The sequence below is a fragment of the Acartia tonsa genome, chromosome 4, assembly GCF_053477335.1.
Source record: "Acartia tonsa isolate MP-2025a chromosome 4, ASM5347733v1, whole genome shotgun sequence".
NCBI classification, from domain to species: domain Eukaryota; kingdom Metazoa; phylum Arthropoda; class Copepoda; order Calanoida; family Acartiidae; genus Acartia; species Acartia tonsa.
In genome coordinates, this window is record NC_137263.1 from 54844259 (window position 1) to 54857388 (window position 13130).

Here is a 13130-nt window from a genome sequence, read left to right on the forward strand (position 1 = left end):
GAGTTCCATGTTAGCTACCCAAATTGACGGCAATTTTGTCATAGTATCCACGTAAAGTCTATAGGTATCCATTCTTTAAAACTGTAATTAAAAAGTGAATTAACTTGATTTTTTAATACTTACCGTTGTAGTAAATCCCAATGGCACCTATATTTATACTCATAAAATACTTTTTTTTTATTTATATTTAATACATCCTATTATATAAAGTAGTAAGCTTTTTTGTCTGTAGCGAAGGATCTCGCTAACCGCTCAAAACAATATGGTTCTCCTTTACAATGAAGCTTCTTTTAGGTCCAGGGAAGGTTTTTAACTATTTTTCGGAAGGATATCTTCACCCTTCCCACCTTAAGTGCCCCTAGAGGTTCTAGGGCCGTAGCCGCTAGTAATACATTAAGATTTTTTGGCGGTAGCTTAAGAAATCGATGACTTTTGAACCGATTGAGTTCACCATTTTAGTGCATATTAATATAAGTTTTGAGATGGTTTTAGACTATTTTTTTAAGTACAAGTCTTCGTACCAATGGTTTTACACTTTTTTTGTCCATCGATTACGGAGGCACTAGATGCTAAGGGCGAAGCCTCTAGTTGTTATAAAATACACCGACATAGCAAGATGACAAAAAATGAAAGTTAAATCTTATTTTGACCGTTTTTAAACTTTTTGTTAAAAACGCTAAAATACCAATTTGTTAAAAATGCCACAATAAACGGTTAGGGGTATTTATTACGTACGTACTACGTATAGAAAAGATTCGCTAAATTTTACTCTTTCAAAAAAAAAACCAGTTTTAATCCTTTTTCTTAAGGTAAGATTTTTTGTCTGAAACAAAGGATCTTAATAAGCACTGAATCGATTTGGTTCTCCAATTTACATAGGTCCAGTGATGATTTTATGCTTTTCTGTTTCATGATTTAAGTCTTGGAGTTGTTTTAGGCTATTTTCCTAGCCCCCTATATGCTAGAGATGCAGCCACTAGTTTAATAAAAAAAATATTTTGAGTACAATCCTGGTTTACAGCGAGTGTCGTGGTGGTTTGTATCACATCTTTTTTTAACTAAAAAAATAGGGTCATGGAAAGAAAACGAAGTTGCGGGTGTCGTCGCATTTTCACAGTAGCTTTTAAAAGGTTATTTTAGGTTAGGTAAGTATTAATGATCGCCCCGCAGGGGCTAGAAATAGGAGAAAATGCGACGAAACCCGAAACTTCGTTTTCTTTCCATGATCCAAACAATAATATAATTATATTTCTTGTATTCATTCGAATCCGGTGGTTAGGAACCGGTTCTCATCCATACGAAAAAACTAAGTCTAGCATCGTATTATATCCAGTTTTCTACGAATATAGAAATGTACAATCATAAGATTAAAATCATTTTTTTTAGCCGGTGCCTCCGGCACCTCGGGGCTAAAAAAACTAGTTTTAATCTTATAATTGTACATTCTATATCCGCGGAAAGCCGTTTATAATACGATACGAGAAATAACTATTCCAGCATGGCTACGAAACCGATTAATATCCGGGATTAGAACAGGTTCTGAGCCATACTGCACTGAAAAGTTATGTTTCACATCATATTCAAAGCAATTTTCTATCAACTATAAAATAAGTCATAAAATAATACTAGTTTTGTAGACCCTTTTTTTCAACCACTTGGGGCCAACTAAATTGGAATTAATCTAGAAATTTTTCATTTTACTATCCGCGGAAAGCTGTCTATGATATAGATGCTGATAGTTTTATAAATAGGTTTTTTAAATCCTTGGTTAAATAAAACTAATACTTTTATTTAATCTTGAACTGTTGATTTAAACTCGCAGTGTCCAAACTTTTTAACCAAAAAGAGACCAGTAGGTTGCGGGTAAATTCTGTAAAGGTGTAAAGTGAGAGAAAATTTTTTTTTAACATATAATACATAGAATTACCATGGACAATGAAATAATGTTTAAAAAATCAATATCTTTGAAATAATTGGCATTATTTGTAATTTTTAAAATTCTTTCCAATTATTTTTTTTTATAATTGTCTATTTTGTTATTATTGTCAGTTTGACATTAGGGAAGCATATGATGAATTTTTAGAGTTTTTTAAACAATTTTTTTAACTTAATTTTTTTGTCTATAGTTCTTTTCAATAAAGAATACACATATTTAGTGAATATTATCGTTCTACTACTGTTTTTAGGCCTTAAAACTCACACCTGTACGAAATTTACCCGCAATCTACTGGTCTCTTCATTTGTGTTGTGTGATAGTAATTGTGTCTATCAGTATTAGGTACATGCATCAATTTGTCGTCCAGTGTCTTATCCCTTAAGATCCCTGCGAAAACATAATTATCTTTACCTCCATTATTGCTTTGACAACTTTGCTAGATCTGGTCTCAAATGTACATTTTACAAGTTTTCTGAAAAAAAAATGAATATAAAATTCTAGAAAATAATAGTTATAAACTTTCCACCAAGCTAAATTTTTGAGAACCATATCTGTTCAGCGGTTAGCAAGATCCTTCGGCACAAACAGACAGACACATAGACATTATATGAGTATAAAAATCGTCTACTTTAATAAAGTTGATTCTTATGCAGTGAGGGTTGTTTTGAAGTTATTTTGGTGCTTTTCCTAAAAGAACTCACCAAGAATTAAATAAGAGAGGCCCTAACTCAGCTTATACCAACAAAGAAATTAATTCGGGAAAAATCACGAAACCTATACACGTGTTTTTCAGCTGTCGTTGAGGGGCAATGCAACGTAAAATTGACGACCTCTCCATTTGCCCCCCAAAAATTATTTTATATTTATTTCATTTTGTTGGTTATACCTTATACCAGGCCCTAACTATTCCTTCCCTTTTTAATTCCCCTTTTTCTTCCCCCCCTTCCCTTTTTAAAAAAAAAGTCGTGTAAAAAAAGAATTTCATGTGAGATCCCTGCTAACTATTTAACGCACCAACTGACTAAAATACCTACTAAACTATTATTTTGAACATAACTTTTTTGAACTTTTAACTTTAAACTTGACACATAATTTTATCTTATACAGAGTCTCTACAATTTCAATAAACTTTTATCTCAATGGGTCATGAAAAATCTTCAAGGATTCTTTCTTGGACGTGTGTAAAGTGGATGTTCAAGCGTCTAGATTCGACGAGAGTGTGTCTCATTTCGCGCCATATGTCCCTTCACGGAAAATCCCCATTCCTTTCTCTGGGAGCTAGAGAGATTTTTGACAACCCTTTCCTTATGCTTGGCCTAGGACCAACCCCTCCCCAACCATGTGTGCTGGCTTTGAAACAAACTGTTTCCAGCGCGTCCAGCAACCTGTGCATCCTCTCTCCCCTTTTCCCCTCTAGGAAAGAATGGGTCGTTTGCACTCGTAACGGAGAAAGAGGTACTTCCCCTTTCTCCCTCAATTCGTAAAGGGATCTACACAGATCCCAATTTTTTTTTGCTAGCTACTCAGTACTCTGGGATACTCACCCTTTTGCGTAAGCGTCCGGTGGCACACCACCCTGCTAATAAATACTTTGGCGTTATCCTCTATCCCCTCCGACAGAGAATAATAGGCTATAGGCTAGGGAGCCGTGCGCTGCGGCTAGGCAGTCAAGGGGGCCAAGCGCTGCGGCCAGGGTTGGGGGAGGGTACTCAAATTTTCAAAATTGAAAAAAAATTTCTAAGAGGATATTACCAATACTTCTGGCAAGAACCTCTCCGTGCCAGCATTCGCGAGTAAAGTCCTCCGTTACCCCTTTCCCTTTTATCGTCCCAAAAAGGGAAACGTTAAACTAAATACACGTTCGTGTAGGGTCGGCCACCCATTCCGGTGAATTTACAATCATGCCTAACTATTCATAACGCACCAACTAACAGGCAACTGGTGCAACAACCAAGTAATATATCGATTCCTGCAAATATCATGTAGCTTACACAATGACACATCCTAACTAAAAAGAAATGAACTAGATTACATTTATAAAAACAAGAAATGAAAAAATATGGTCCTTTAGTATAATAAAGAACCAATAGAACGTCAAGAAATTAATTTTTTAAATTGAAAAATTCGTTAAAAAATGGTCAAGATATGCAAATTACATGAAGACAGTCACTCATACAATATACTTCTTTAGGCGGTTATACATCCAATTACTGCATAAATGTTTAGAATTAATTTTCTGGTGGTTTAATAAAAAAATAAGGATGACAACATCCATAAAAGCGAAGCACTGGAACAGTAGGACAAACGGACATTATCACTTGCATAGTGTCAGAACTGAATAATAAGTATATAAATGAGAGTCGAAGCAAAATTGTAAGTAAATTTGTTGAAAAACTGCTTGATACAGGACAATGTTTATGGACATACTTACATTTTTAGGACTTGATTATAGAGTTGCTTCGCTTATAATACTGTTCTTTGTTGTCCCAGGAATCAATATACCAAAAATCAGATCAAACGGATAATTCAATCACATAAAAAATTTTTGTTAAAAAAGTAGAAAAATCAACATGTTTAAAATAGACGTACGGTCACTCTAGTTATGTTTATAGAGTTGCTACGCTTTCTAAATCGTACCTAACTACTACAGGAATCATCATGCAAAGTTTGAAATCGATAGGACAATTCTAACATGCCTAAATTAACAAATAAAAGCTATCTATCTCGGACGGACGGTAGGACCGATTCTAATTATAGGGAAGCTTCGCTTTTAAAAAATGAAAATCTGATTTACCAAATTAAAAGAAGTACGACATACAAAGTTACAAATTCACATACATCTGAAGCATACCCTGGGTTGGATAAGCACAAAGCTTCTCTAAAAGACATTTTTTAAAAAAATAACAAGTGAAAAAATCACCACAGGCGCAAGTTAAGACTAACAAAGTATCTAAAAACTAAACGATAACAACTAAAGATATTTTTTACGAAAATAAATAACAAGCAACATATATTTATTTTAACAAAAAAAATACAACACATCAAAATTTTCTATTTTAACAACATTGTTTGAAAGTAATGCCTCACATTACAATCTGAATAATTTTTTTTAAGCCAGAAATTATCTATAAAAAATATCAAACAGAATACAATAGTTAATAATTAGGATCTAGTGCAGTTACAGTTAAATGTTCCTTAAGGTGGCAAGAAAATACATGTTTTGTATAAAATTATTTTCTACATGGCATTTTCCCGTGCTAATACATATAAAAAGAGTTTTTTTGATAAAAAATATTTTTTATTTTTATTATTTCAGCTCTCCATAATTTTTTTCAAAAAATGCAAAAAAAATATAAAGGTTGCGTGATTTTTTTAGTATTATTGAGTAAAAAAATAACGATTTGATCACATTATATACATAAATTAATTTATATTTGCTGTTTAAACTAATTTATATTCTCAATCTTTAGCCAGGGCTTCTATATCAGAGAGGTTGAAGTCTTTTTTGAGCTTCTTTCTATTGTTTTTACCAACGTGGAAGTTGTTTTGTCTCTGAGCCTCTGATTTATAGCTGTTACAGAAATCCTGCACAAGTCTGATATTACGTTCAGCTGCATCATTAACAGCTCTCAGCTGCTTGACCCATGTAACAAAAGATGCATCAACCACTCCATTTGTACCCCATGCCAAAATATCTGCCCTTGTTACTCCAGCAACCTCCAGCAGGAACCAGCTCTTAGGGCCAATTAGATCTGGAAGTTTTGTGCTGGATGAAATAGTTGGTAAAACTGGTTTCTGAAGATCATAAGTTTCTGGCGCTGGATTATTCAAAAGTTTTGCAAGCATTTCTTGCCTAATATCTTTGTCAAGATCAGCATCTGCTAGAGCTAATACACTACACTCCTGTGTAAGATACCAAGTATGACGCTGCAAACTGATCAATAGCTCACCTCCTAGAACAGGATAATGTTTCTTGATTGTCATGACCTGCTGAAAACACATAAGATCGTTACTTTGTGCTTGACTGACAATGTAAGATTTAAGAAACCACACTGAGTAGAATATGGAGATAAACAGAGCAGCTGTTTCAATCATCTTACTCTCCTCACTGCTCATCAATTTTGAAACATCACCAGTTATCCTCAACATCATTATATACAGCGCATCTGCCATGAATCTAAAAAATTAAATTTATACTAAATCGATAGCAATTTTAAAGTTAGAAAGATATTATTTATTTGAGCAATAAACCAAAAGTGAAATTAGAAACTGTAAAGTTAATCCTGTAAATTGTTTGTTTAGTTTAATTAAAAGATTATACCTTGCTTCATGGCAGGCACCTGGCTGGTGAAACGAGAAATTCCAATGTACTTCTTCTGGAGTAAGGTAGAATACAACAAGCTCTACCATTTTTCTATAATCTCCTCTTTCAAACAGACAAGTTTTTAAGGCTCTTGTGCCAAAGGTACGAGCTTCCTCTGCCATCCTATAGATATCTGATCCAACAGTCAATGATTTCCAGTTGAATTTGACAAGATCTTTGTTACCGTGTTCTTTCATGTTAGCTTCAAGCTTTGGTTTCAATACAGGCCATGCATTTTTCAGCCTAACATAAATTTCCCTCCGTGGTGCCTTAGTCTTGACTCCAGTAAGGGCTTCCATGAAGTGGGATATGTGTACTTCTGAAGTATGTGTCTACGACACATAAACCAAGCTACAGGTTTCTGGAGAAACTCAGACACAATAACCCAGTGTTTGAAGTGGTAGTATCATCACAGATTGCAAAAATTTGGTTGGATGTGATATCATAAAACAACAATAATTCTTGGGGGCGCCGTGGCTCAGTGGTAACACACTGAACTGCGGTGGTGAGAGTTCGAGTTCAATTCTCCGTGTATTGACTTGGATTTCTCATTCGCAATAATAATCACGCAACTTCCCCTGGTTGTGTTAGAAGAGGATTATTGGGTAAGTTTGGATACTCAATAGTCACGTACATAATATCAGTACTACCCTTACCCCAAGCTCCTCTGAGGAGAGCGTCATTCATTACGGTGACTTAAATTGGGACACCTGCCATACTCGGCGAGGGTGAGGTAATAATGAGTAGCTCTTATGAGACAGCGGGTCAAGATATAATGTGCTTGAACGTGGAGCTTGATAGCCCTAGTGGCTAGACAAAAGTGTCTCGGCCTACTCCATGACTACTTAGGCCCAAACCCTAAGAAACTATGGCTAATCAATCAATCAACAATAATTCTTGAACAGCGGCTGCTTGATCTTCACCCTTGGAACTATCACAAACAACAACGCCAAGCAAAATATCATCAGTCTCAGCCAGGTCAGGTGAAGTTATAGTGACGGCAATTCTCTCTATGGTTACTGTTATGTTGGCATCTTCATCCAAGTGAGTGACCTGTTTCCCGTCAATGTGGAGGCAAAGATTTAAGTTTCTGATATTATGAGTTATTTTTAAAATCACGCAACCTTCTAGAAATTATATTTGCATTTTCTTCAGCACATATGTGCAATACTAAATAAGAAAATTGGGGCATTTGCGCTGTAATTAAGGGATATATATTTCTTGCTTTAATTATTTTTATATTTGAATATAAAAATAATATCAAAAAAAGCGAATTTAAGGTTAAAAAAATGAAAATGTAAAAAAATTTTTTTTTTAAATCACGCAACCTTCTAGAAAAATATATTATTTTTCATCAATTTCAAATTTTTTTTTGGAGAGCTGAATTAAAAGATTTAGAAAAAAAGTATATTTTGAGAATATCTTAAAAAAATACATAGAACGGGAAAATACCATGTAGAAAAAATGTTTGTATTTTCTTGCCACCTTAATGTTCCTGGTATAGATTATCTATAAAAATCAATGATTTTTAAAAGCTGCTAGCGGCCAAACAGCTGAACTTTTGTGTTATTACTACAAAATTTTAACCGACATAAGGCCAAAAAATTATCATGATTACTAAAGTAGCCATTAATTTATAATTCAGAGATATCTTGCAGCTCACATAAATGCGCAAAAATGTCATCGTCTTCGAATCTTCAGTCAAGCTTTCCCTGTGCATCATTGGATCTTGGCTATTAAAGGTTAATTGTAAGCCTTCTCAAGCAGCTCTTAACGATGTGCGAAAATGACATGTGTATGATAAGCCGTTTGGCAGCTAGTAGTCTTTAGAGTTCATAGATTTTTTGGAGATCATCGTTCCCAGGAACATTTAACCATAGACTGCACTAGATCCAATAATTCATATCACCAAATTATCTGACACGATTAAGAAAGAAAATGCCTGGCCTCGTAAGTTATTACATATTTATCAATGCTGAAAGAGGCTTTTTTGACTATTAAACCTTACAGGGGTGTATATATACTCGGCAAATTTGACCCGACTGAGGGGAGGAAGGGGGTGCGGTAAAAAAATTGTGATTGGGGGAAAAAAATGTAAAAATTAAAGAGAACTGAAAGCATTTTTTTCCATTTTCTCCACTCTTTGGTGAAAAAAACTAAAAGAATATGTGGGAGGAGGGATAAAATGAATAAAATTAAGAGTTTTGAAAATATTTTTCCATTTATCCCCTTCCTTGCTGGAAAAAAACTAGGAGGGGAAAAAAATAAAAAAATTTTGCAGCAGGGGAAAAAAATAATCTTGTGCAGAATATACACCCCTGATTAACCTTATTTACAGGAAAAAATTATTTGTTCGTGAAAATACAAAATGAAATTTAGTTTGAAGAAAATATTAGTTTGAGTCAAATGTTTTGTTTAAGTCAAACATACACAAATAAAATAATTTGCTTTTGCGTATAAATTTAAAGAAATCCATCACATAATAACATATTCCGATACATAATAAATAATAATACAATATTGAAGAAATGATATATTACAGAATATAATTTATCTTGGATCGAACAAGACCGACATACGAAAGAAGATCTATTTTCAATAGTCCTAAAGTCTGCTTACGGCCAGTCTACAGTCTACACTCGCATATAATTCAGGGAGGGAGGGGGATATGGGATTGGTAATTATACTGGTAGCTACTGTTTATTAACACATTTGCTCGTTAACTTTAAAACTTAGTGTCCTTCAACCCTAGTCGGTCGGGGGATTAAATAAAAAATTCCTAAAATTGGGTTTAGAAATAGTTAACTCCTCCGCCCCCCCCGATCTATCAGGAACTCGCAGAGGGATCTTTATGGGTTGAATAAATCTTGATTGGCTGATACAAACTAGCAATGTACAAACTTTTCCGCCAATAACTTTTATGTAAATCGAATCCCGAAAAAGCTCCAATCCTACTTTAGTTTATTGTGGGCCGTGTTAAGCAGGTTTAATACGGCTAGAAAATAGATAATGTCATTCGGTTTTATAACAAGATTAATGCTAGTGAAAAAGACCTTTCTCAGTAGTTCAGACTTATTCTTTTTAATGCAACGTAAAATCAGAAGGTTAATTTTCAGTTACCTATAAATTTTGTAGAAGAGTATAAAAATGATTATTAATATAGGTATCTTTTATATAAATGCACTGGGGTTATATTAAATGACTTCTTAAATCACATGGCTATATTATAATACAGTATACATTATTCAAGTAAGATATAACTTCAATTTTCTTTACTGGTATTAAAGCAAACAGGCTTAAATGTGGAAATCCCGTAAAACAAGTTGATTATTAGTAACGTCCAGGAAAGCTAAAGATTAAAACCATTTTTGTTAGCCCCGAGTGACGAATGGCCGGGTTAACAAAACTGGTCATAATTTTGAGATTTTTCTTTAAATGTACATGGAAAATAAATTGCCTGTTGATAAAATTTTAGTTGAAACTTGAATAACGGGACCTTAACAATTGTATTCCTGTTTCCTTTATTTTTGGTTGGTAGTTTTTTTGAGTCATCGCTTTCTTGGCAACGGATTCTTGGCCAGGTTATCATTTCTTGGTCAAAGCTTTTGGTTTCTGAATGTTTTTAAGTTCTGAGATGACTTCAGCAGCTATCTTCTTCAAAGATTTGCTCTTTCCTTCGCTCATCTGTTCAATCTCCTACGAGGAAAGACGATTTAGGATCATGGAAAGAAAACGAAGTTGCGGGTTTCGTAGTATTTTCACAGTAGCCTTTCTCCTACTTCTAGCCCCTGCGGAGGCTCTAGCCCTGCGGGGCATATTTTCTAAACATGCGAGGCAATCATTAACACTTACTTAACCTAATTTAACCTAAAACTGCCTTTTAAAAGCTACTGTGAAAATATTTTTCTTTCCATGACCCAAAATGTTTAATACTGAATTATTTTAGGTATGCTTAAAATATTCCAAAACAAGGCATCCAACAAAGAGTGAAGAATTCATGGACAAAGAAATGACGACAAAAATACTTCCAACGAAATAAATCTAAAATATTTGGGGGGCAGAACGGTCGTCAATGTGCCCCCCCCCCCCTCCCTTAACGACAGCTGAAAATCACTCAGAGGTTTCGTGATATTTTTTTTAAATTAAGGGGCCCTTGCCACTCTGGAGAAATAAGGAACTAAAAAATATAGTGATGGCAATCCGTCGAATTTTTGGGCCGGATTCGGATTCCGGATTCTTAAAAGAATCCGTCAAAAAGTGGCGGATTCCTTGCGGATTCCGGATTCTTATTTTTGGCGGATTCCGGATTCGGATTCCGGATTCTAGCAGTATTTGTAAAGGCTTTTTTTTTAAATCAAAAAAATTAAGTGCTACATATGTCCTCAAATTAACGTTCTTGGTGTTCTCTATAATTCACTTCGAACCAGATTATAAAGATTTTCATATGTAATGATGATAATCTTTGCCTTCAAAAAGCGAGAGTTGAAAGAAAAAACTCAAGACAGCAATTTTAGCAAATTTTAGCATACCAATTAAGAATCCGGAATCCGATATTAAAAAACGGATTCCAGATCCGGATTCCAAAATTGGCCCAAAAACTGGGCGGATTCCGGATCCGGATTACCAACCCTAAAAAAATATATGTGATACAATGTACAAAATAGATAATTATTGTCATATTTTACGAAAAAATGTAAGATATAAAGAAAATTATAAAAATATAATAAAAAATGGTCCCAACCTTAATCAGCTGACGTTTTTTGAGGTAGAAATGGACGCTAACAACGTCTTCGAAGCCAACTGGGGGACACTTGATGGCATCAGAGATAGCAAACTTGAGATTGTTCTTCAGCACCCCCTCGTTGTAATTGGCACATTCGTTTTGCCCTGAAATAGGGAGGTAGGTTGTGTTAAAATTCCGTAAAAGTGTGTGTTTTAAGTCTTAAAAATAGTAGTAGAACAATATCCACTAATATATAGATTCATAGAACCATAGACATTTTTTTTATAGTTTTTTATTTAGTGAATATCATCGTTCTACTACCTATTGCTTTTAAGCCTTAAAACTCACACCTTTACGGAATTTTAGCACATTCTAAATCCCCCTTTTTTAGGTCAGCTGCAAAATCATTAATAAGACCTATTCATTTGAAAACTTAGTGATGAAAATGGATAAAGAATATATATGGATATTATGACAGAAGAACATTTGTCGTCATTTCAGGTTGCTAATAAGGAACTCATTTATTGGTCAGTTCGTTCATGGGGGCGGTGTAAAAGGGGTAGATCAGTTGTAGTTATTTTTGTCCGCTGCGAGTTTCACTTTATTAAAGAACATGAATATCTGATTAACATACATGTAATAATATATCCGTTGTTGTGAAATATTCCTCTTTTGATCGATAATATTTAGTTTCTACACCTGGGTTTCAAAATGACGACATACTTATTCACTCTAGATATGAAAATAATTAAAATTCTCACCCACTTCTGTTCCGTACTGTCTCTCGTACCCAGGTTCATTGTAATACGGCTCTGGACACAATATCAAACTCTGGATTGATATCAACACCTGGATAGAATACGAATTATTGTACAATATAAATACTAATAGCCTGAATGATTTCTTTTCCAGCATGGCTTCGAAACCGATATATATCCGCTAAATAAAACCGGTTCTCAAATAATCACAAAATTAAAACCAGTTTTGTATGCCCGGGCCTTGAGCACCTCAGGTCTAACAAAACTGGTATAAAAAATGAATTCTTCATTTTATTATACGCGAAATGCTGTCTATAATACGACGATGCGATAAAGAAACTATTTCAGTGTAATTTATACATTTTCGCTTAAATTACGACAAAGTGCTGCATCGCTCCTTTTTAAATAATGCACATGCGGGAATTGGTTTCCAAATTATTCTGTCAATATACCGATCACATGGAAAAGGGGGTCATTTTTTTCGCATATTTTCCGTAAAGTTGGGTATAACATTTTAGTCAAATGCTCTTATTAAGTCAAACTGTTCATAATTATGACAAAACGTTGCTTTATAGTTATTGTCATAATATAGAACAGAAATATTTGGAATTCACATTCCAGCATGATCAACATTACGAAAATACGATAAATAACTATTATAAGTTAGTTAAAACAAAATAAAGCTTTTTCAAAGTTGAATGAAACTATTTCAATTATAATTATTTTAGGGGTGCATATTCTGCGCAAAATTCATTTTTTCCCCTGTTGCAATTTTTTTAAATTTTTTACCCCTCCTGGTTTTTTCCAGCATGGTAGGGGAAAAAATAGAAAAAAATATTTACAGAACTCTTGATTTTATTCATATTATTCCCCCTCTTGCATATTCTTTTAGTTTTTTACACTAAGGAGGGGAGAAAAATGCAAAAAAATGTTTTCAGTTCTTTTAATTTTTACATTATCCCCCACCCCCCAACCATACATTTAAAAAAAATTTTTACTCTTCCTTCAGCAGGGTCAATTTTGCAGAATATACACCCCTGGATTATTTCCAAGCACTAAATAATTCTAAAATCTAACCTGAAGGATAGTTGAAGTGTGTTGGTTCCACTGTTCCCCCTGAGCACCATCCCAGGTTCCCAGCAGGGACAGGCAAACCTTGCCCTCCTTGTACAGGTTGGGATTAAACCTAACAGTACCGCCGCCAGTTGTTCGGAAATGGACCTATATTAAAATATTTTTTAATTACCAAGAAAGGAACTACTTGCTTAATATTAAGTCGTATGGGTGAGTTGCACCTGGACTGAACAGCCAACTCCGAGGCTAGACTCTTGGTCCTTCCCCTCATACCCG

General features: G+C 34.3%; 3 protein-coding genes across 3 annotated transcripts in view; all 3 read right to left on the reverse strand.

Annotated features, from left to right (window-relative positions):
* The window catches only part of LOC145317812 (uncharacterized), a 33128-nt gene extending 30709 nt beyond the window's left edge, over window positions 1-2419 (reverse strand). Inside the window, exons 1-3 of the mRNA XM_080159080.1 lie at window positions 2348-2419; window positions 1010-1058; window positions 124-146 (exon numbers count right to left, since the gene is read on the reverse strand). Coding sequence (XP_080015206.1) covers window positions 124-146; window positions 1010-1058; window positions 2348-2353 — 78 coding nt within the window. The 5' untranslated portion in view covers window positions 2354-2419. The remainder of the gene's footprint in view (window positions 1-123; window positions 147-1009; window positions 1059-2347) is intronic.
* A 2976-nt stretch (window positions 2420-5395) lies between these two features.
* LOC145315553 (uncharacterized) lies at window positions 5396-6730 on the reverse strand. Its single transcript, XM_080155534.1, has 2 exons — window positions 6258-6730; window positions 5396-6113 (listed from the first exon to the last, which is right to left on the reverse strand). Exons 1-2 carry the CDS (start codon window positions 6596-6598, stop codon window positions 5396-5398), a joined length of 1059 nt encoding a protein of 352 aa, XP_080011660.1. The 5' UTR covers window positions 6599-6730.
* A 3138-nt stretch (window positions 6731-9868) lies between these two features.
* LOC145317814 (uncharacterized) overlaps window positions 9869-13130 on the reverse strand; it is a 28863-nt gene continuing 25601 nt past the window's right edge. Inside the window, exons 25-28 of the mRNA XM_080159081.1 lie at window positions 12858-13001; window positions 11784-11871; window positions 11041-11186; window positions 9869-9995 (exon numbers count right to left, since the gene is read on the reverse strand). Coding sequence (XP_080015207.1) covers window positions 9885-9995; window positions 11041-11186; window positions 11784-11871; window positions 12858-13001 — 489 coding nt within the window. The 3' untranslated portion in view covers window positions 9869-9884. The remainder of the gene's footprint in view (window positions 9996-11040; window positions 11187-11783; window positions 11872-12857; window positions 13002-13130) is intronic.